The sequence below is a fragment of the Rhipicephalus sanguineus genome, chromosome 8 (assembly GCF_013339695.2).
Source record: "Rhipicephalus sanguineus isolate Rsan-2018 chromosome 8, BIME_Rsan_1.4, whole genome shotgun sequence".
Classification (NCBI taxonomy): domain Eukaryota; kingdom Metazoa; phylum Arthropoda; class Arachnida; order Ixodida; family Ixodidae; genus Rhipicephalus; species Rhipicephalus sanguineus.
Genome location: NC_051183.1, coordinates 168,406,806 through 168,428,433, shown reverse-complemented (window position 1 = coordinate 168,428,433; position 21,628 = coordinate 168,406,806). Strand labels below are relative to the sequence as shown.

Here is a 21,628-nt window from a genome sequence, read left to right as displayed (position 1 = left end):
AGAAGCAGTACCTCTAGAATGCGCTTGTGTTGTTGTTTTCTTCTCCCTTTGTCTACGTTTTTTGTGCAGTTTCCCTGAAAACTGAGCCTGAGTGTTTGACACTTTTGTTGCCTTCAAAATATTTTCCACTGAGTGAAACGCACGTGTCCCAGCATTTCTGCAATTCCTGGAAAACATGAGCGAAGCTAGTTTTCGCCATCGGCTTGGAAACTGTTTTAAAGCCTTGACTTCATTCTGGGCCATAGCAAAATGACGCACCTTCAGTTCCGCGTTTGCCGTGGGGTACAATAGAAGTCACAGGGGGTGCAGGTGACGACTGTGAGGTGGGTGAAAAATTGATAAGGTGTTTTTCCGAGAGAGAACTGAGTGCTCGCAACGCCAGCCTTTCCGTCCCACAAGACTGGGCCTTTTTCGTTAGGTGTGTTCAGTCATGGGCGTCTGCAAAACAATCCTGTTGTACTCGGCGCTTACTTTCTGGCGCTTGAATGAGTGCAGATCATTCCCTTATGATCGAAAGATGTGATCATCATCATTGCCTTATTTTTTAGTCGTTGCGCTTTAAAGTTTATGACAGAGGCTTGTTGACTATGACATGTTAGCTCATGTTTAGATGCGGATTGTTGCTGACCCATTGTAGCGAGGGGATGTGACATCTGGTGGAAATTACTGGCGTCCCAGCGTTTATGTGTTAGGTGAAGAGATGACGCAACGAGCGCACCAGACCCATGTCTCAGTCTTTATTGAAGAAGCCTCGTACACTGAAAAAGGCGATTTCGAATACCACAATTTAAGAGGAAATTCCAAACTGTAGCTTCGACAAGTCAACCCAGGACGTCGCATTACCTCTTCACCTACGCGTTTCTCTCACAAAAATTGATTTTTAGGGTTATAAAATTGGGGAAGCGGCTACTTCCTGCATCTACGAGGACAAGCCGCCCTTCCCTCCTCCCTGGCAAGCTGCAAATTTTAAATGCCTAATAAATTTGATGTCAACTCCGCGGAAAAGCTGCGTGTCTACCCTTCTGTCACGTAAAACGAATCGCTATAAAGAACTAGATGAATATAGGAAAAAAGCTGGGGTTCATGCACATTCTGTCAATGTGAATTACCAGCGAAGTTCTTTCAGCAGACGACACAGAGTTGCACAAAATCTTGAACCACATTTGGTAACACGCCGTGCAACTAAATGCGAGATGTCTGTCCAGAAAAGCCCATTTTCAATTGAGCATGCGCTCCTTTAGGTGTTTTCCATTTGAGCAGCGTGGAACACCACAAGCGCATGCAGCCAGCAAGAAACGACGACATGCGTCGTCGTTTCTTGCTGGCTGCATGCGCTTGGCGTTTGATGCATGTTAGTTACTGTTTTCCGCCCATGTGTTCTCTTCATTTTTAAACGGACTGGTGGTGAGTGGCGGGTTTAGCCCAATTCGTGTGGCGTGAACGTTTTTGTAGACTCACAAGAAAAATACACAGAGCCCCAGCCACATGCAGTCGTTGTAAAATAAAATTTTAGATGCAAAGCAGCTCTTGCTCGGGGCTGTGTCCGTCCTTCCATTGGCGACCGTCCGCTCGGGAACCATGTGTGCTGGCACGCGCTAGCGCGTTCGGGCCTGTGTAATGGGCTGGGTAAGACGCTGTGGCCTCTCCCCCTTAGAACTATGTGTGCTGGCACGCGCTAGTGCGTTCGGGCCTGTGTAAGGGGCTGGGTAAGACGCTGTGGCCCCTCCCCTTTACACTCTCTCAGCAATCATGTGATGGCGTCGGGTAACGAGATTCGGCAGACGCGCGATGAACCAACGCGTTGTATCCTAGTCAGAAGGCGCTGGCACGTGCTAGCGCGTTCGGGCCTGTGTAAGGGACTGGGTAAGACGCTGTGGCCTCTCCCCTTACACTCTCTCAGCAATCACGGAACTTTAAGTCGACCCATGCGCTGCTTCGCCTCCCCACATAGTTCCCTTTAGTGGGAGATGGTGTAATTTTTTTATGATGGGCTAAGGCCGTATTCTGAAACTCTCCTTACCCCAGTGAGGGGGCCTTAACTGCTTGAGGACGCCTTATTATTTATTCTGAAACGCTCCTTACTAAGGCTCCCTCACTGAGGCCCCCCTTGGAGCTCCCTAAAATCAAGGTAGCGCTAGGGCTACCTTCAGGCCTCCTTACGTTGCTACTTCCACTGAAAGGGCGCTTCTCTGCAGTACTTTGTCAGCGACAGTGTGTCCGATTTGTTATTTTCGATCAATGCCTTGCACTTCTGCACAAGCTCGCTGTAGTTGTATCCTCGTCGTTGTTGGAAAATTGCTTGCCAGGCGTGTTTTCTAACGTGTTTTCTAGCGCGAAGAGGACAAGGCATTTTACAGAAATGGGGACAAAATAAAAGACTCAAGGAATGCGAAACGGTAGGCCCCCTCATCGCCCTCCGTTCGTGCTGGCGTCTTCCAGGAATGACAGTTCTTGTTTGGATTAGGCTAACGATGGCGTCTTATGCGTGGGCATTCTTCACATGCCATGCGGGTGCTTCCACAATGCGGCAGGTGCGGTCGTCCGGGTAAGAGAAAACTACATTGGTATTAGCAAACACAGGGGTGCAGCCGGACGCGCTACAATGTATGCCGGTGAAAACCTCTATCTAAGATCTGGCGGATAGTACGAAGTCTGCAGTCATTTCCACAACAAACTCAGCCATTCCGTGCCGTTGCTCTGCATCAGGGTCGGAGCGAATTGGAGGTAGCCAAGGACTACTGTTGCCTTGTCGTGGACACTTCTGATACCATGATTCAAACTCTTACCACCACGGCCCCCCCGTGTTTTGATGAGCGCCTTGATGTACCTTTTACAATGCAAGAACTGGAAGCAGCAATCTCACTTTCCCGACGCTCATCGGCTCCAGGGCCGGACGGAATCACGTACGCTGCGCTCCGCCATCTTGATACAGAAGCACGACAGATCCTGTTGTCCTACTACAACACCTCCTGGGAGTCGAGAAATGTTCCAGAGAAGTGGAAGTGCAGTCGCATAGTTGCGCTGCTTAAACCGGGGAAGTGCCCTAACGAACTCTCATCCTACCGGCCGATCGCCTTAGCCAGTTGCGTTGGCAAAGTGATGGAAAGGGTGGTCTTGTCGAGGTTAGAGTGGCTCTTAGAGAGCAATAATTGCTTTCCTGAATTCATGAATGGCTTTAGGAGAGGCCGGTCAGCCATTGACGGTGTCATCAACTTGGTCTCCGACGTTGAGCAGGAAGGATGTCGACGCAGATTAGTGGCCGCAGTTTTTCTTGATATAAAGGGCGCCTACGACAATGTCTTGCATTATGCCATCCTTGATGCGCTAGAGGATTTAGACATCGGCGGCCGAATGTATGCATGGATCGTGAGTTACCTTAGTGGCCGTACCGTGTATATGTCGACGAGCGACGGAGATACCAATCGTTATAATATTATCCGCGGAGTTCCCCAAGGGGGTGTTCTCAGTCCGACCCTCTTCAACATCACGTTGATTGGACTTGGTGCTGAACTTCCTGACACGGTGAAGGTTAGCACATATGCTGACGACATCTGCATATGGGCGTCTGGAGCTACACGTCCTCAATTGCGTGCCTGACTGCAACGTGCAGTGACCATCACAGCAAGGTACCTACGACGTCAAGGTCTCGCACTCTCAACTGAAAAATGCGCACTGCTAGCATTTACGCGCAAACAAATGACGATGTACCCAATAATCGTGAATGGGACCGAGATTCCTACGGTAGCACAACACAAATTCCTTGGTGTCATCATCGACCGGAATCTATCGTGGTCTAAACACGTCGCTGCTATGAAGACAAAGCTGAAAAGTTTTGTCCACGTGGTTCGGTTCTTGGCAGGAGCAAGATGGGGTCCGCCGGAGGCTGCTCTCCTACAACTGTACCAATCTTTATTCGTAGGATACTTACGATACAGCATGCCCGTGCTCTCCAACATGAAACCTAGTTGTGTGCGCACGCTAGAAAGCATCCAAGCTCAAGGTTTGCGCACATGCTTGGGCCTGCCACGGTGCACATCAACCAATGGTACTATCGCCGAAGCTCGGGCTTGTCCCATGGATGTATATAGGCTCTGCGAGCCCCTTCGAGTCCATCTTCGCTTGCTGACCCGACACAGGCAACATCCCCTATCAGCACTCCCTGTTACCCACCCAGACTGCTGTTATTCTAGAGCTCTATCGCGGCACGAGAACATTATGCCATCAAGATTCTCTCCAACATCTATTCCTGTGACACCTCCGTGGGTTCTGCCTAGACCGCTTGTTAGGCTTCAGATACCTGGGATTACGAAGAAGTCCCTGGTACCATCTATCGGCCTAAAGCAACTTACCCTCCTGCACATTTATACAATGTATGGCGGTGCGGCACACGTATACACTGATGGATCTACCACCTCACGTGCTTCCGCCGCAGCCTTTGTCATTCCGCAAATGACCGTCGCTAGAAGTTTCAAGTTGGATCACAAGACCACTTCAACTGCTGCGGAACTTGTTGCTATTCGGGAAGCAATACGATTCATTTCCGCAGAGCCCGCTGGAAGATGGACGATATTCTGTGATGCCAAAGCTGCTCTCCAAACCATCGATTGCATCATGATACAAGGCCCGTATTATACCTTATCGATAGAAATTGCTGAGCTTCTTGGCAATGCTATAAAAAATGGACATCATGTAGCATTCCAGTGGATACCTGCTCACTGTGGCGTGATGGGGAATGAAAAGGCTGACGCCGAAGCTAAAACAGCTTTACATAATGCCCCGGAAGTGTGCATTGCGTTTTCGCGAGCAGACACTAACGCCTTACTTCGGCAAGTAATGCGCACCTACACTTCGGAGCACTGGAACAAACCAGAACGCCGGCACAAGCGGCTTCATAAATGGGACCCAGAAATGAAGTTTCGTATGCCTCACAAGCTGAAGCGAAATATGACATGCATCATTCACCGCATTCGTCTTGGTGTGGCATTCACAAGACGCTATGCCCACTTGATCGGCTGCAGTGACACAGGTCCCGATTGTGGTCATTGTCGGATACCAGAGACACTTCAACATATATTTTGCGCCTGTCCAGCGTACGCACGAGAACGACAAAAACTGATCTCATCGATTGGGCAGTATCATAGTAGGCCTTTAACCGATGAGGTTGTGTTAGGTCCTTGGCCTGACGTCAGCAGCACAAGTGTGGTCATAGAAGCAGTCGTAGCCTTCTTACAAGCCACTGGACTGGATGCACGTCTTTAGATTTGCCCCAGCGTCACGAACTATATTCTCATCTCCCTACCTTACCATCGTCATTCATCACTCTTTCGCTCCCCTGTCCCCCCTCCCCAGTGTAGAGTAGCAGGCCAGAGCAAACTATAGCTCAGGCCGACCTCTCTGCCTTTCTGTAAATAAATTCTCTCTCTCTCTCTCTCTCTCTCCTTTCTCAGCTACTGAAACTAGCAATCCGCCGTGATACAGGCGAGTGACCTGTACCTGGCGCCTACTCTGTGGCAGTATGACTATTTTAATGCGTTGGAGAAGCAAACCCGAACAATAACCCTTTTGACAAGTTTACTGTGCGAAGGTGAGAACAGTGGACTTGCTTGCACGAGCCTGGTTCATATGTCCAGCAAACATGATCTCGGGTGAAATCGAGTTTAAGGTCAAGGAACCAGACGGAATCCTAGAAGGGAATATCGCGTGTTATAACGAGGGGCGATATACATTTTTCAAATATTTCGACATTTGCGACAACTCAGAATGCAACCCCGAGGCACCACACCGTAAGACTACTAAGAAATCATCCACATATATCTGAATACATTCAGGACTTGGGTTCCTGGGAACCGCTGCTGTAAGACTTTCTCGTTTTGCAAAAAAAGAAGAAAAAACAAGTCTATTCATCAAGGCGCGATGCACGACCCGATAGACAGGCCCTTGTTTTGAATGTAAGCATAGTAATTTACCTGGACATAAGTAAATTCGAGACAACTTTGCACCAAAGTGAGGAAATTTGACAAGCTAAGCGCTGCTCGGTTATGAAAATCAATTTCACCCGCGTCTTTAATTCTTTAAACGATCTTTATTTCTCGCTCCCACATAAGAGCCCGTTGAAATGAATCAATGAACGCAATGAGCTCCCAGGTTGCTCGACCATTCTGTTTTTGTCTGCTGCAACAGGCGAAAGTTAAGTAAACGGAAAAGGTTGTGCGCCCATATCTCGAAAAAGCAGTATACACGTTAATGTTCATCGTTATGCAGAAGAAAATATTCCTTATTCTCGCTCGAAAACGGATGTTTAGTCAGTATTTCACACGTGAAGCAGTGTACACGTTATTCTTTATGCCTAGAAGAATTTCTTATTCTTGCTTGAAAACGGACGTTTAGTCCGTATTTCACACGTACTCTCGATCCCAGACTTGCGATACACGCGCCTTACCTTACCGAGGCGGCCCTTAGGAAAGGAAGGTTGAAGGAATCTTTTAGAATACGCTGGCTCCCCCAAGGAGCTTCTTAAGATAAGGACGCATGGAGGCCTCCTCACGTAAGGTAATGGTATAAGGTAAGGAGCGTTGCAGAATACGGGCCCAAGTTTCGATATTTGGGCACCACGCTTTCCAGCCGAGTGTCTTACCAACACTGGGATAAACAGCTACGCTTGCAGAACTCCAACTCTGAATTACAGTCGAACCCAATTATATCGAACGCGCCAAAACAAAACAAAAAAAATAAGAAAGACTTTAGTTTGATATACAAGGCAACTCGGTACACAACATTGAATAAAATAATTGTACAAGGTCGTATTTTCGGTGCGAATTTCGGTGCGCAAGTTGCCTACACGGTGCTCCCTCATGATAATGCAAGGAAGACGCCGTCACGGCAATACGCGTTTTCTTTTTTTCACTTTGCATGTTTCCGCGGCTTGCAGTTGTGAATGCGGGGGTGCGTTATACGAGAAAAAAAAATACGGTATCGATGTAAGTAGCGCTTCAAAACCTTCAAAGGCAGCTGTGCGTACTCGTCGGGCGCCGGCAGCGCCTAGTCTGCATTGGCCCTAATGTCGGCCTTGTTTTCCAGTATCTTGCTGAGCGTGCTTCATTGGATGCTGTATGCAGCGGCGACGCAAGGCTTCTTTTCCCGAAGTTAGAGTGTACTCATTTGCGGAGAATAGCAGGTTCTTCTCATTTACGGCAGCTATCGCGTTATGAAACGAGCGGAGAAGCGAACGGCGCCACCGCAAGGCGTGCCGGCCATACATTTTGGTAATAGTACACTAGAGCGAAACCTGGCGCTTCAAACAGCGTATAACTGATGGGTCGATTGGCCTAAGCGTCGTTCTTTCGGCTCCGTGTGGCCTGCAGCCACACGGAGCGAGCACACTGTGAACGAGGTTCACAATGAGCCATTATTTCATCCAAAAAAGAAGCCAAAACACAATTGTTACGGGGGTTTATTGCGGTTTTCAGCGACGGCGACGATCGTAGCAGCAGCAGACAGGGCGTAGCCAGAGAGCGAACTGCCGACGGCGATGGGCTTTTGTGCGTGCCGATCTTCTTTCTCACACAATAAACAACACCACAAGTGCGTTCGAAGCCTCAAACACGAAGACTATGTACTACCCATCAGCCGGTGTTTTACAGTTACCAATTCATAACGCGGTATAATAGAATTCATGACTAGCAGCAGTACGGTCATAGCTTTCTCTATGACGCAGTAGCGAGCGGGCGCTTTTATAGACTGCATATCAACGAACCGACTGTAATTACGCTTATTTGCCAAGAGCTCGCCATGTTCTTAAGGAAACTTTTAAGTTTATAAACAACAAAATGTGCGTTATGTGGCGTTTAATATTCTTCCCAACGTAATTTCCGTAGCGCGCAGTACGCCTGAAAGTATTTCGACCAATGTGTTTACATTAAAACACCAGATTACACGCTATGTAAGTGCAGTAACAGCCCTAAAACAGTTTACAAAAGCTCCTAAAGGGCCGCTCCTTCAGCTCACGCTGTGATTGTGTTCCTTCTGCGTACGACTGCCCCCCCCCCCCCATCTTTGTGTTAAGCATGAAACCATTTCATTAATCTCACTCTTGTGTGGCAAAGGCAGCAAAAAAACGCATTGAACACATTCCAGAAGAAGCCATGCGCATTTAGGCGCCGTTCCCGCTATAATGCGAGCTTAGCGTTGCGCAGCACGCTTAGCACATTTTTACTATCACCGGCTTTAAAAAAGAAGCGTTCACACAGGGCATGCGTATTCTCATACATTTTACATGCTCTCCAGAAGCAAACATTTTCGATCCTGATAAAGAATACAGAACCATGTTCTTCAATTAAATAAGAACCTTTTTTATTTGACAAATGTGGATTGTGATGTGTTCTGTGCAGTTCCCCTGAGCACTCGCACTCCTAAGATTTTAACTGTGTAACGCCTGCTCATCACACTGCACCCACTCTTGTGTTTTATTCAATGACATCTAGATGCGTAGGAAGACGTTAAATTAAGCTAACTAATCGAACGCAACAGCAACAGCGAGTAGAATTGGCAAAGTTGACAGCTTTTGAAGAGCTGTCAACTTTGCCAATTCTACTCATGCACTAAAATGCCAGATGGCATTTTGTCATGTGCACGTGGATAAAACTGCGTGTACCCTAAATCTGCCTTTGCGCACTTACATTCTGAAGCCCATCTTTTCATCAGGATGTGGCAGTCTTGAACTTCTCTGTTATCATCCCGCGACAAAGAAATAAGAGAAATGACATCGTCGACAATGCCAGCGATGCCATCAGCGTATTCTTGTACGGTATTAGGGGCAGAAACGCTGTTGTGTGACAGAGATCTGATCCGCCGCCATTCGTCACCTTTCCTGCAAAAATGGTTAGGCGGGTGCATCTGTGAATCGAGAAAAATGGCGTATGCATCTTGTCACACAGTTGTTGGATGAAGTCTAATATTCACAAATTTATATTGCGTTAATTGGTCAATCTTCTAGTTAGCCATAACAAGCAGGTGAAAGCATTCGCTTAAAGGGGTACTGACACAAAATTTCGCGGCCGAGAAAGCCTGCTGGATCGATTCCCGTGTACGTGTGTGTACCCTGCAAAATATCGACAGCGAATAAAGATTGGAAGGTATTTTATATGAATTTTGAAGTTCGTGAGCGCGATCCAGCATTATAGGCCGCACCTAGTGCATTGACACCCTCGGAGGTGACCCGAGGTGACCCCCCTACTTCCCCTACGTAAACGTTTCAGCCGGTACAAGTTATGATGACGTCGTAGCCGCCATTTCTGTTTTCACGCGCTTCCCGACGAATCGCTCCTCGCCAGCGGGTCAACCTGAAGTGATTCGCCACGTCGAAAATTCCTTCCATCTCCGCCGCAAGAAAATCGTCGCCATCAGACGACAATGAGCCCGACGACGACAGACCGCGCGGAAATGCGTCACTGTTCTGTGTGCTCACGTGACCGAGCGTTTCACTCGCTAGGTGGTGATAGTTGCACCCGGCGGCTTGTCGTTTTTGGAGCTCTGTCAAACCGAAACTGAGGCTGTGTCGGTAATGAGGAGCTTGTAATTAATTATCTGTCACGCGCTGCAGCAAACCATGTGCCGTGTTATGACTAACAGGCCCCCAGCAACACATCGCAGCAAAAAAACGCGGGGCGAAAAGTTTTGTGTCAGGACTCCTTTAATCTTCATACCTTCAATATCCCAAGCATCACAACAGTACATGAAATCTACTAAAACTGGCCTCATATGTGATGCGCCTAGATGTAAGAAATTTTCTGCTGAGCTTGCAGTTCCTTAACGACAGTCGTAGGCGACAGATCTCGCGTTACTCTAAAAGGATTCATGGTCGGTCACTTGGTTCATTCTACGGAAACTTCTTGGCGTTACCTTCTTGTAAGCCGCTGGGGTCTAATAAGACAGCCGCAGAACGTCTCAAAGTTCCTTAGTGAATACTAAGGCCACGGCCGGTCTAGAGGCGCGCGCTCGCTCCTTCCCTTACGGCCTGAGCAGCCACCGGGAGTACAATGGAACTTTTTCTATACAGTCACGACGGCGCGCTCCGCGTGAGGGCGTCGCGAGCCAACCGCCCAAAGCGCGTTTTGCCGCATGCGCTTCGTGTTGTAAACCAACTGTGCCCGACCAATTTCTCGTGCTAATTACTTCTTTCGGTTGTAGCAAGCGGTGAAGGAAGTACAGGTGCGTGTGGGGACAGTCTGCCTTTCTGGGCTCTCTGCAATAGAAGACGCACACGCAGCGCTACTAGCAACAACAATATTTTTTAAGACCCGACCACCTCATATTCGATGGAGGCGAAGATGCCTGAGGCCCGTGTGCTTAGATTTAGGTGCACGTTAGAGAACCCCAGCTGCCACAGCAGTGCATTTTTGGTGGGCCACGAATATTTACAACGTCACAGAGAGGAGCCGTCACAGCTGATTTGACCCACATTGTCAAGGAAAAGGCGCTACCTTCAAAAGACATGGGCATTCGCGACGAAAACATTGAAGAAGCGGCGGTGCCTACTCCGGAAGATGTTATTGAAGAACTTGAAGCTCTGCGAGAACCTCCTCGCAAACCACCGAACTCTGTTGCCTATTCAGGCTTGGTGTACGTATGTAGGTGGTTACATTGCCAAACTCATCACTGATGTCGGTTGCGAAACATGCGCCATGCTAGTGACGACAAACAAAACGAGCAGTCCTTTGTATCATCTTCTCCGTCAGCAATAAGCCTATGATCTACACTACCCAAAGCCGGAGTTACTATCAATAGTGGACACAATTGTGACGTTCTTCGAGAAAGCAGTCAAATATCTTCCTCGAACGAAAATCCTCGCGACTCTGCAATTGACTGTTGAGCCATACCTTGAAGATTCGCCACTTCTGGACTGTCCGGAAGGTGTGGACAAGAGTCACGCGAGAGTGCTGGCTCATATTATTTCTGAGAAGTTTCTCCGGATTCTTCTTATTAACTACACAAAAAAGTTAACAGATCAGAATGACAGGCCTTCCGGTTTTATTCACAAGCCCTCGCGGAAGCATATCAGGCTGTGACAGACTTGACTCCTCTAAACTGTGATCGTCACTACAGTGTTTCACCAGCAGTGATTTTTTTTTCAGTTCTCTATGCGCATATTGTTGTAGTACCAAGGAAAACATTCTGTTTCCCATTGAAAAGGATTCTCTGAAAGTTTTTTTATGTTTCCTCTTCGTCTGCAGTGTGGCCGTCCCCATTATGCAGTGACTTTCACTTTTTTGAAGTATTTGTTTCAATATTAAAGCACGAATTAAAATGCCTCCAACAAAAAATGTGCAATTTTGTTAAATTTTCAAGTACAGCGACGGCCGGCACATGCATTTTAAATAAACATTTCCTAAACCATGATTAAACGGTTTCTTCAGCCAAATGCAATGTTCATCCTCTTACTTATTCTCGAAGTTACAGAAACCTAAAAAAAAAACAAGGCTGTGTTATAACCACGTCGATGCTTTGCCGAGCAACAGAAGCGGGCTTATGAGCGGCCTGCGCCATCACTTCTGTAAAGCGGAATTTACCAGAGTCATCATATATACTTGCTACCATGTTTCTATCGCATTGGTACCATGAATACCATATATAGTAACTTCAGAAAGCGCCACGGTAAGTCGGAAGCCGAGCACTCCCTGCGCGCGCTAGCTTCCGCAACGGCCGGGAGTGAGTTAGGGAGCAGTTGGCTCGGAGCGCCCCCACGAAATTGCGGCCATAGGTAGCAACAGCCCCCGTGCGCAGGCCGTAAAGGAAGGAGCGAGCGCGCGCCTCCAGACCGGCCGTGCTAAGGCATGCCACATCAAGCCTATTCTCGTAATTCGTATAGACCTCATGCGAAAGTGCTGCCATCTGTCGGAGGTTTCACGAAGCTACCGATTCGGCGCCATGCTGGAGGCTTTTGTCAGATTCGTATTGCTGTCACTGCTATAACTTCTTGCTTGTATCTGTTTTGATATTAATCAATCGGGGCATAAAAATGTCAGACTAGTGTGTTAGGGCCTGTACACGTCAATGCCACCGTCAGTGACATCGCAGGTAAGATAATTCTTTGAAAGTTAGAGCGATCGACGGTTTGACCACAGGGATGGGCAAAGATACTTTGTAATTGTATCGCGATAAAATACAAGATACTACAACACTGATTGTATTAATTTGACACATTCCAATTGTATCTCAAGATACTTGGATACATTCGGAAATGTGTTGCTATATATCTATACAATGTAGCACTAAACGCCTATGCACTAAAATGTTCGCTTGAAAATTTAATAACTGCGACCAATTTCGTTTCATTAGAATGAAATGTTTGTTAATATCTCATACGTTTTTTTACTTCTTGCTTGAGGTATCTTTGTTTCATTCCAAAACAACTTATTGGCGTTGCTTTAGCTGCTTAACATGACAGCTCTTTGTACACTTTGCGGACACCGATTTTTGTTTGTCACTTTTGTAATTGATGGGAGTCGCTGCTGTACTTGCCGACCTGCTAGCGGGTTGCCATCTAATCACAGGAACTTCAATAAGAAGTATCCGCACGATGACGCTGTGGGGTTCCTCCCTGCCCGTAAACGTGTAGCGGTTTTCACAATGACGTATCATCGGACAGGTGTACGCCGCCAAAGACATGTGCAGCCCAGAAATATTTCAGACGTCACAGGATTCACACTATTGCCACTTACAGCTCCGATTACCTGGTGATTAGTAACAGTAAAATAATTTAAGGAAGCTTAAACAAGCAAAACAAATATATCTAAGTAAGAATTAAAAAAAACGGTTTTGTATCAAACACAGAGAATAACAAAAGTGCGGATAGCTGGGCTTCTTGGTTATACATGATTAGAAAAAACAGCGCATTACCACAGGACACACAGGAAGGGAACGCACACAGCACTCAGCGCTCTGTGCGTTCCCTTCCTGTGTGTCCTGTGGTTTTGCGCTGTTTTTTCTTCTAATCACAGCGAATAAGTATAGAAACACGATACAGGCGGTACTCACAAGAACCACTAATAACTGTTGCGTTTTGCATCCCAAAACCACGATACGATTATGAGAGACGCTTAATGGAGGGCTACGGAAATTCCGACCCCCTAGGGTTCTAAAACCTAAATACTATAAGCACACGGGCATCTGGCATTTTCCCTCCATCGAATTGCGGCCGTCACGACCTTCGGGTCAGCAGTCAAGTACCTAAACCACTAGACCACTGTGGCGGGTAGCCCCTAATAGCTATGAAAATTGAATTCAGTGCCTAAGGAAAATAGCGTAAAACGGCTCGTTGAGACGCTCTTCAGAAAAACGGAGCACATGAAATAACAATGTTCCTCCAATACGTTTGCTAACAAAGTCAAGATGGCTCCTAATAATTTACATTACAATGCAAACTCAATTTCGCTATTTTACTTAGTAGTAAGCAGAATTTTTGTTACTGTATTGGCACACCCGCTTCTTTTATATTGATGTATTCGGATTTGACCAGCAAGGGTGGTTAACAACGCTCGACGCTGACCGCGCCACAGTGTTCGAGAAGCTTCGCGAGTGTAGTAGATCGTTTTGTTAAGACTGCACGCAGGACGCGAATAGTCTAGATTATTCCAGTGCTTGCCCGACAACCAATGCTAAGACTGGAAATTTCGATGCGTGGTGTATCAAAGACGGCGCATCCCAGCTATGAGCAGTTGATCGAGGGTCGACGCTCTGCTCGCCGCTATCAGTGTATTGCTGTAGTTTGACTTTCAGTTTCCCGGACACATGTTCGGCCGAATAAACAGTTTCTTCTCGGACGTGCTGACTGCTGTCTTCGTCGACGTCACGACCACGTGATATCTGGTGGAGGTGCTGCTTCATGATCCGGACGCCACCACGGGGCGCTGACCCAAGCCCAAGCCATGACGAGGACGACGGCAAGGAAAACCCGGATTATCGAACAAGCCGCAGGCAGAAGGGACTGCAGCCACAGCATGGGCTCCTTCCCGAAAAAGCCAGGCAGCCGCAGATCCCAACATCGACAGCAGCGACAATGAGCGACGCCGTGCAGCCTCCGCCGATCCTTCTTCGGCAGCCCAAGGAGCCGCCAACCTTCCGCGGATCGTCGTTCGAAGACCCGGAAACCTGGCTTGAAACATACGACCGTGTCGCCGCCTTTACCAACTGGAGCAATGAAGACAAACTGCGTTACGTCTACTTCTACCTCGATGACGCGGCAAGAACCTGGTTTGAGGATCGGGTGTCCTCACTGCAGAGCTGGGATCTTTTCCGCAGCGCATTCCTGCACACGTTCACAAGCGTCGTCCGCAGAGAAAGGGCCGCTTCATTGCTGGAGACCCGGGTGCAGCTGCCAAACGAAAACGTCACCATCTTCACGGAAGAGATGACTCGACTTTTCCGTCAGGCCGACGCTACGATGGCTGAAGACAGAAAAGTTCGCCTGCTCATGCGGTGTGTAAAACAAGAACTTTCGCGGGACTTGTCCGCAACCCGCCCACGACGGTCGCCGATTTCCTCGCCGAGGCTACGACTATTGAAAAGACATTGGACATGCGGACGAAACAGTACAACCGCTCACCGCTGTCTGCAACCTATTAAGTGCACGCGCTAGCCACCGACGACTTGCGCGAAACCATCCTAGCGATCGTGCGGGAGGAGTTGCGCAAGCTGTTACCTTCGCCGCAGCCTCAAGTGGATTCGATCGCAGACATTGTCCGCGAGGAAATCCAACAGTCACTGGGTGTTCCTCAGCCGGCACCGCCGCAGCTTCAAGCACCGAGTTATGCTGCTGCAGCCCGACGCAACGCCCCCCCCCCGCCCCGTCCTCCTCGCCCGCATCAAGACGCCGCGGCGCCCCAGCAGTTCCGCCGCCAGGCACCACCGCTGCTACCTCCGATGTCATACCGCCCGCCAACCGGCCAGCGATACACGCCGAGGAAGACCGACGTTTGGCGCGCCCCCGACCATCGTCCACTCTGCTACCACTGCGGGGAATCCGGCCACACCTACCGCCGCTGCCAGTATCGACAGATGGGACTGCGCGGGTTCGCCATCAACGCGCCGCGTCCACAGCAGGGTGAACGACCACGTCACATCGCTGACTATCTAACAGGAGTGCAGTGGAGCCCCCGAGGACCTTTCCGACCGCCATCGCCAGACCGCTATGCCTCTCCCGAACGCCGACGATACACTGGCCCAACCCGGGGCTGGTCACCTAGCCAGCATCCGGAAAACTAAAGGCAGCAGCCGATGCTGCCTTTAGTTTGCTGTACGACGAAATACCGAAGATCCTCCGCCGCCGACGACGACGCCACGACGAAACATTCAGGACACGACCAGAACCAGACAGACCCCTGACGACGAAACATCGCGGACCGAAGTAGACCTGACGACGCAAAGCGGAAGCAGCGCAACAAACCGACGTAGCCGTGACCGCGGCGCCACGACCTAACTGCAACGCAAGACGACGAACTAGCGACATCGACGTTCTTATCGACGACCACAGCGTCACAGCCCCCGTCGACACCGGAGCCGACTATTCTGTCATCAGTGGACCGTTCGCCACGAGGCTGAAGAAAGTTAGGACAGCCTGGGAAGGCCCCGAAATCCGGACAACTGGAGGTCACCTCGTAACGCCGGAGGGAATCTGCACAGCAAGACTCACCATTAACAACCGGATTTATCGCGCGAGCTTCGTGGTGCTGCAGCGTTGCTCGAGAGATGTCATCCTTGGTATGTACTTCTTAGGCCTTCATGGTGCAGTCATCGACCTAAGGTCCAAGTCGATAACACTGTCCACGGAAAAGACACTACCGTCGCACACTCCGCCAAGAAGCACGCCTTGAATATGCTGGAAGACCAGGTCACCAATCCGCATCGCTCCAGCGTCATCATTTCCGTCGGCACTCAGAACTCAGCAGACTTGGAAGGCATCGTTGAAGGCGACCAGCACCACTTGATTAACCGCAAACTTTGCGTCGCAAGAGGAGTAGCCGAGCTGCGGGCAGGGAAAGCAACAGTTATGCTCACGAATTTCAGCAACGAGTACAAACACGTGAGCAAAGGCACGACGGTCGCCTACATCGAAGAAATCGTAGAAGCCAGCAATGCTTTCGGCCTCAACGATTCTCCCGAGCCTACTCCGACGAATAAAGCGCGGCAACCAGCTTTCGACGTCAATCCCAGCCTTCCGAAGCACAAACAAGAACAGCTCAAAACCCTGCTCGTGCAATACAAGGACTTCTTTCCGCCGTCATCAAGAATTCGGCAGACCCCCGTGGCAAAACATCGCATCATAACAGAGGAAAGTGCCAGACCACTCCGTCAGAGCCCGTACAGAGTTTCGACGAGAGAACGCGAGGCGGTGAAGAAACGGGACGACGAAATGCTACGCGACGACATCATCCAGCCGTCGAAGGGTCTGTGGGCATCCCCCGTGGTGCTAGTGAAGAAGGATGGGACTCTACGTTTTTGAGTCGAATATGGTCGCCTGAACAAAGTCACGAAGAAGGACGTGTATCCCCTTCCCCGGATAGACGACACCCTGGATCGATTACACAACAGAAAGTTCTTTTCGTCGATGGACCTCAAGACCAGTTACTGGCATATAGAAGTCTACGAGAGGGACCGAGAAAAGACTGCCTTTATAACACCAGACGGCCTGTTCGAGTTGAAGGTCGTGCCCTTTGGTCTTTGGTTATGCCCCTGCGACTTTTCAACGGGTTATGGATACAGTACTGGCCGGCTTGAAGTGGCAGACATGCTTCGTGTACTTGGAAAACGTCGTTGTGTTTTCCTCAAACTACGACGAACACCTTCGGCGCCTTGAAGCTGTACTTCAAGCAATCAAGATCTCCGGACGCCCCTTGAAGCCTGAAAAGTGCCGCTTCGCGTACGAGGAGCTCTTGTTCTTGGGTCACGTGATCAGCAAGGATGGTGTTCGCCCGGACCCGCGGAAAACAGCTGTCATCGCTGCCTTCCCGCTGCCCACCGACAAGAAGGCCGTACGCCATTTTCTCGGCTTGTACGCCTATTACGGACGTTTAGTCAAGGCATTTTCACGGATTGCCTAGCCACTGACGCAACTCACGAAGGCCGACGTCGAATTCAGGTGGGAAACGTCGCAAGTTCAAGCATTTCAAGAATTGAAACGACGAATGCAGACGCCTCCAATACTTGCGCATTCGACGAATACGCCGATACGGAAATCCACACCGACGCAGGCAGCGTAGGACTCAGCGCCGTCCTTGTGCAGAAGACCGACGGATTGGAAAGGGTCATCAGTTATGCTAGCCGGTCGCTATCAAAGGCAGAAACCAACTATTCCACAACAGAAAAGGAGTGCCTGGCCATCATATGGGCTACATCGAAGTTTCGCCCCTACCTCTACGGCCGGCCATTCAAAGTTGTGAGCGACCACCTCGCCTTATGTTGGCTAGCTAACTTGAAGGCCCCTTCAGGTCGCCTCGCACGGTGGAGCTTACGACTTCAAGCATTCGAGATAACCGTCGTTTACAAGTCCGGAAGAAAACACTGACGCTGACTGCCTGTCGCGCGCCCCCGTCGACCCACCGCCGCAGGACGACCAGGAGCATGACTGCTTCTTGGGAACCATAAGTGCCGACGACTTCGCCGAACGACAGCAAGCGGACCCAGAACTCAGGGGCCTTGTGGAATACCTCGAGGGCAGGACCACCTTTGTTCCGAAGGTATTCACGCGGGGACTTGCATCGTTTTTCTTGCGCAACGGCGTTCTCCTTAAGAACTTCTCACCGCTTCGAGCCGATTCCCTTCTCGTGGTGCCCTCGACATTGCGACCAGAAGTCCTCCAGGATCTGCACGAGGACCCGACGTCTGGACACCTCGGTGTTTCTTGAACGCTCGCAAGAATACAGGAAAAGTACTACTGGCCGCGCCTTGCCGTCGACGTCACTCGCTACGTAAAGACTTGCCGGGACTGTCAGCGACGCAAGACACCGCCGACTAGGCCAGCCGGACTTATGCAGCCTATCGCGCCACCTCGACGGTCGTTCCAGCAAATCAGTATGGACTTACTGGGGCCGTTCCCAACGTCCAATACCGGAAACAAATGGGTCGTCGTAGCTACCGACTGCCTCACCCGCTACGCAGAGACAAGGGCTCTACCCAGAGGCAGTGCCGCCGAGGTAGCGAAGTTCTTCGTTGAGAACATCGTCCTGCGTCTTGGCGCCCCAGAGGTACTCATCACCGACAGAGGTACGGCGTTTACTGCTGACCTAACTCAGGCAATACTGAGATACAGCCAAACGAGCCACCGCCGGACCACAGCGTACCACCCACAGACCAATGGCCTCACAGAGCGGCTAAACAAGACCATCGCCGACATGCTGGCCATGTATGTTGACGTCGAACACAAGACGTGGGACGCCATCCTTTCGTATGTGACCTTCGCATAAAACACGGCAATGCAAGAAACGACGCAAATGACGCCGTACAAGCTGGTCTACGGAAGGAGCCCGGCAACGACGCTCGACGCAATGCTACAAACCGCCACCGACGAAGACGATCTCGACGTTGCGGCCTATTTGCAACGCGCCGAAGAAGCTCGACAGCTCGCCCGCCTGCGCATCAAGAACCAGCAGAGGGCCGACAGCCGTCGCTGTAATCTTCGACGACGCCACATGGAGTACCAACCCGGTGACCGTGTGTGGGCCTGGACGCCGATACGCCGACGTGGGCTTAGTGAAAAACTTCTTCGGCGATACTTCGGGCCATACAAAGTGCTTCGACGTCTCGGAGCTCTTGACTGCGAGGTCGTCCCGGATGGCATTGCGAACTCCCAGTCATCCATGTCGTGCGCCTTAAGCCGTTTTTTGCGCGTTAGTAAACTCAGGGATGCTACTTTTTCCTTTGTTATTGTAATTCATTTGTGTGTGAACTTGTTCCTTTTTTTCTTTTTTTTCCCTGCTATGTTCTGTCGCAAGTATCGGGACGATGCCTTTTCAGAGGGGGGCAATGCCACGCCCGCTTCTTCTTTTATTTTGGTGTATTCGGGTTTGACCAGCAAGGGCGGTTATCAACGCTCGACGCTGACCGCGCCGCAGTGTTCGAGAAGCTTCGCGAGTGTAGTAGATCGTTTTGTTAAGACTGCTGCAGGACGCGAATAGTCTAGATTATTCCAGTGCTTGCGCGACAACCAGTGATAAGACTGGAAAGTTCGACGCGTGATGTATAAAAGACGGCGCATCCCAGTCATGAGAAGTTGATCGACGGTCGACGCTCTGTTCGCCGCTATCAGTGTATTGCTGTAGTTTGACTTTCAGTTTCCCGGCCACAGGTTCGGCCAAATAAATTGTTTCTTCTCGGACGTGCTGACTGCTGTCTTCGCCGACGTCACGACCACGGGACAGTATACTGCAGGCGCGCCCGGATTATTACATCTCTGTCTCAACATCGTCTTTACATAAGAGTAAATAAAATGGCTTTGTAATGTACCCAATGAGTGAGCTGACCAGCCTCCTGCTGACCAGAATATTACGCCATTGTTCATACATAACGTCGCAGAGGAAGGCTGTGCAAGCGTTACTGGGTTTCCTGCGATTTATTGGCCTGTCTGAACGACTCTGAGTGGAACGCTGTCGTGCGTCTATTGCCGTGTTCTTGTTGTTATTGGTTCTTTTCTCTCTCCCTATTTTTCAATCCCCTCTTCCGCCACCCCATTGCAGGGCAGCATACCGGATACTAGCATCTGGTTAACCTCCCTGCCTTCCTATTCTCTCTCTCTCTCAAGTGTAATATAAGTATCTAAAAAGTAGCAGAAGATAGTTAAAAGTAAGAATAAAGCAAAGAGCCTACTTTGGCAGGACGTGAAAGACATGGTGCAGTAAGCAGACCGAAAAAAATATAACGATATTGACACATAGGTAATGTATTGGATGGAAAAGGGCAGCTCAGAAAGAACTCTTGCTATCAATGAAATCATGATTTTAAAACTTATTGAATAAAAGAAAAAGAGACGTACGCCAAGATAGACCGTTAGGTGAATGCTTCCTCTGTTAGGTCCAGCATCGGTACCGGTGGTGACATAGCTGTTAGAATCTTGTTTGCATATTAGTCAATCTCATTGCATGTAATTCAAAACTGCATCCACGAGATCCTTCAAATCGCCAATTTGTTAAAGCTACAATATGCAAAGCAACCCCCATACATGCATTCTTGTCTTCGTAATGAAGCACCGCGCAGGAGAAACTTCGATAATGATACTACAGCGGCATCAGAATGTCTGCGAAAAAATGACCCCACCTCCCCGAAGGGAATCGTGAGGAAATGCGAATGCATTTCTTGCGCCACACGGCGTAGTAATTTTAATGGCGTAAAGCTGGACACATCGACGCGCTCAAGTGTCTCCCTTTAGGGCGCCTCTTTCAACGAACGCTTCCTACGTGCGTTCGTAATCACCTCAGGGATGTTGCCACCGCCTTCAATGCAGCACAAACGCGTTTAGAACGCGCTGTTTTCAGGCTGTGCCAAGGCAGCACAAACGCTACAAACGCTTTTCAAACGCACTGCATTGAGGCGGTAGCGCAGGGAGGAGAGAGAGAGAGCGAACGGTGAGAGAAGGAGCGGCGAAGCACTGCACCTACCCTCTCCTACACTCTCTCCACACACGCGGGAGCTCCACCGAGCTCCCGCGATGCGAGCGCCCTCACACGCCAGAGCGCGCTCCTCCTCTCCACTCACTCTCCACTACTGCGCCCGCACCACCTGCTCCGGTTGCTAGGGGCGAGGATAAGCGCGCGCGCCCGCAGCTGTTGCTATGGGAGAGGGAGTGAGAGCGGATAGGCACGCGGACAACGCCGGACGCCTGACATAGCCCGACTAAGAAATGCATTCGCATTTAAAACGCCGCACGCATGAGAATACGCGGAACAGGAAGTGACTAGGTACCAAGTGTCATGGCACTCAAACAACTAAAAAAAGAAGAAAACAAGACGGCGCACCGTGTGTACATCTCTTCCTTGTTCATGTTCTTTAGCGCAGCCACGCATTATGTACCTAGTATACACCAACTAGCCCAAACGAAAGCGTTACTGGGTCAAGGCCCTTCGCGCAATTGTTTGTCGAGAAGACGCGAGTGCCACCACGTGCCTAATACTCCGATAGGGACCCTCAGAGCTCATCGCTTATCCTCGCTAGAAAGCAATGGTGGAAAGATAAAATAATGTCACTGACTTTAGTTTTATTCTGGTGATTTAGTGGCTGCAGTATCAGCTTGACAAGCTGACGTCGGCGAACGTTTATTGCTTCGCACGGTAGTTTTGCGGTCGTAGTATCTTGTATCTTAAGATACACGATACATTGTTCAATAAGATAGATATACACGTCTTGCGAGACGTATCTCGATACAAATACAAGATACCTAAAGAGTATCTGAGATAGTATCTAAGATACATGTATCTTTGATACTGAATAGCACTGCTTGACCACACATCTCCTAAACTATATCTTTTCCGCCTCAAGTATTTCCCCCGCGAGTTTACTTTTGCTTCATCTTACAATGGTCCATTTCTTAAGCATTGGTAAGCACTTCTCATTCACACAGTCATCTACATTACGGTCAGCTCTGGAA

General features: G+C 49.6%; 1 protein-coding gene across 1 annotated transcript in view; it reads right to left on the bottom strand.

Annotated features, from left to right (window-relative positions):
• The window catches only part of LOC119402470 (probable cytochrome P450 301a1, mitochondrial), a 274,119-nt gene that overhangs the window by 235,599 nt on the left and 16,892 nt on the right, over positions 1 to 21,628 (bottom strand). The window contains exon 3 of the mRNA XM_037669626.1: positions 8,676 to 8,866. Within this exon, the coding sequence (XP_037525554.1) occupies positions 8,676 to 8,866 (191 nt within the window). The remainder of the gene's footprint in view (positions 1 to 8,675; positions 8,867 to 21,628) is intronic.